General features: G+C 42.6%; 1 protein-coding gene across 1 annotated transcript in view; it reads left to right on the forward strand.

The window, feature by feature from the left end:
• Positions 1 to 1,067, forward strand: part of LOC102034365 (homeobox protein CDX-1-like) — a 13,617-nt gene that overhangs the window by 9,822 nt on the left and 2,728 nt on the right. The window contains exon 2 of the mRNA XM_005428730.1: positions 235 to 380. Coding sequence (XP_005428787.1) covers positions 235 to 380 — 146 coding nt within the window. The remainder of the gene's footprint in view (positions 1 to 234; positions 381 to 1,067) is intronic.

Genomic DNA, 1,067 nt, shown 5'->3' on the forward strand with positions numbered 1-1,067 from the left:
AAGAACACGAGAAGCAGTTTATTATCTATTTACTAAGGAGCCAACCTAGTATCTGATGGTATGAACCTCTTGTGTTGTAAATCAAGACCAAGTCAAGGGAGTTACTCTGGGTAAGTGCATAGAGAAACAGGCCTAAAATCCCCCCAGATATTTTCAAATGTAAAGCAAGATATTTTGTGGTGCTAAAGTGAAAAAAATTCTAGCTTGAAGCAATTTGTTCTTCTTTCAAAACAGGTAAAACAAGAACGAGAGAGAAGTACCGAGTGGTTTACACAGATCATCAGAGATTAGAATTAGAGAAGGAGTTTCATTACAACAGATACATTACAATCAGGAGGAAGTCTGAACTTGCTGCAAACCTAAGACTTTCCGAGAGACAGGTAGAGTATGGATCACCCATCCAGGCTTTCCTTTGAATTTCTGACTGCTGCTGAGGAGATAACTGTATGGTAAATACAGAAATGTTAATGCCTCCAGTAATCAACACTGGGTTCCCTTTGCAGTAGAACCCAAACTAGGGCTGTCAATAACCCAGGAAATGCACACATCATCTTTTTCCCATTCTAAGAAACACGAGCTAAACCACATCACCAAAATCCTGCCTGGATTTCTCTCTGGGCTGTGGTAGCAGGGAGAATTTCATGCTGAACTTCCTAAAGCAGAAGTCCTGGTTCTGCTGGGAATTCAGTGGGAATTCCAGAACCAAATGCAACAAGGTCAGTCTCAGCGGAGATGGAAGTGATGAGCTCAAGTATGTTCAGGACACTTGAAGGGTTTTGTTTCCTTGGCTGCCTTGTACCTTTTGTTAAAGGTTTCCTACATACGTGCTACTCCTTTCTCCCGCCCCATTTCCTCCCCTCCAAATTCCACTTCTGTTCCCAGAAGATAAATCAAAACACAATCCCATGATTAGTTCTGATCCACTATTGTTTTATGGGCTCTGCTGAGCAGGAATTGTCCAGAGCCCACCCACTGGAGCACTGTCCATCCAACCTGAACCTGGCTCACACAGCACATGCTGAGCTTACAGAAATGAAGAAGCAACCACCATTTTGCAAATATTCCTC

This window comes from Geospiza fortis, unplaced genomic scaffold (assembly GCF_000277835.1).
Source record: "Geospiza fortis unplaced genomic scaffold, GeoFor_1.0 scaffold117, whole genome shotgun sequence".
Taxonomy (NCBI): Eukaryota; Metazoa; Chordata; class Aves; order Passeriformes; family Thraupidae; genus Geospiza; species Geospiza fortis.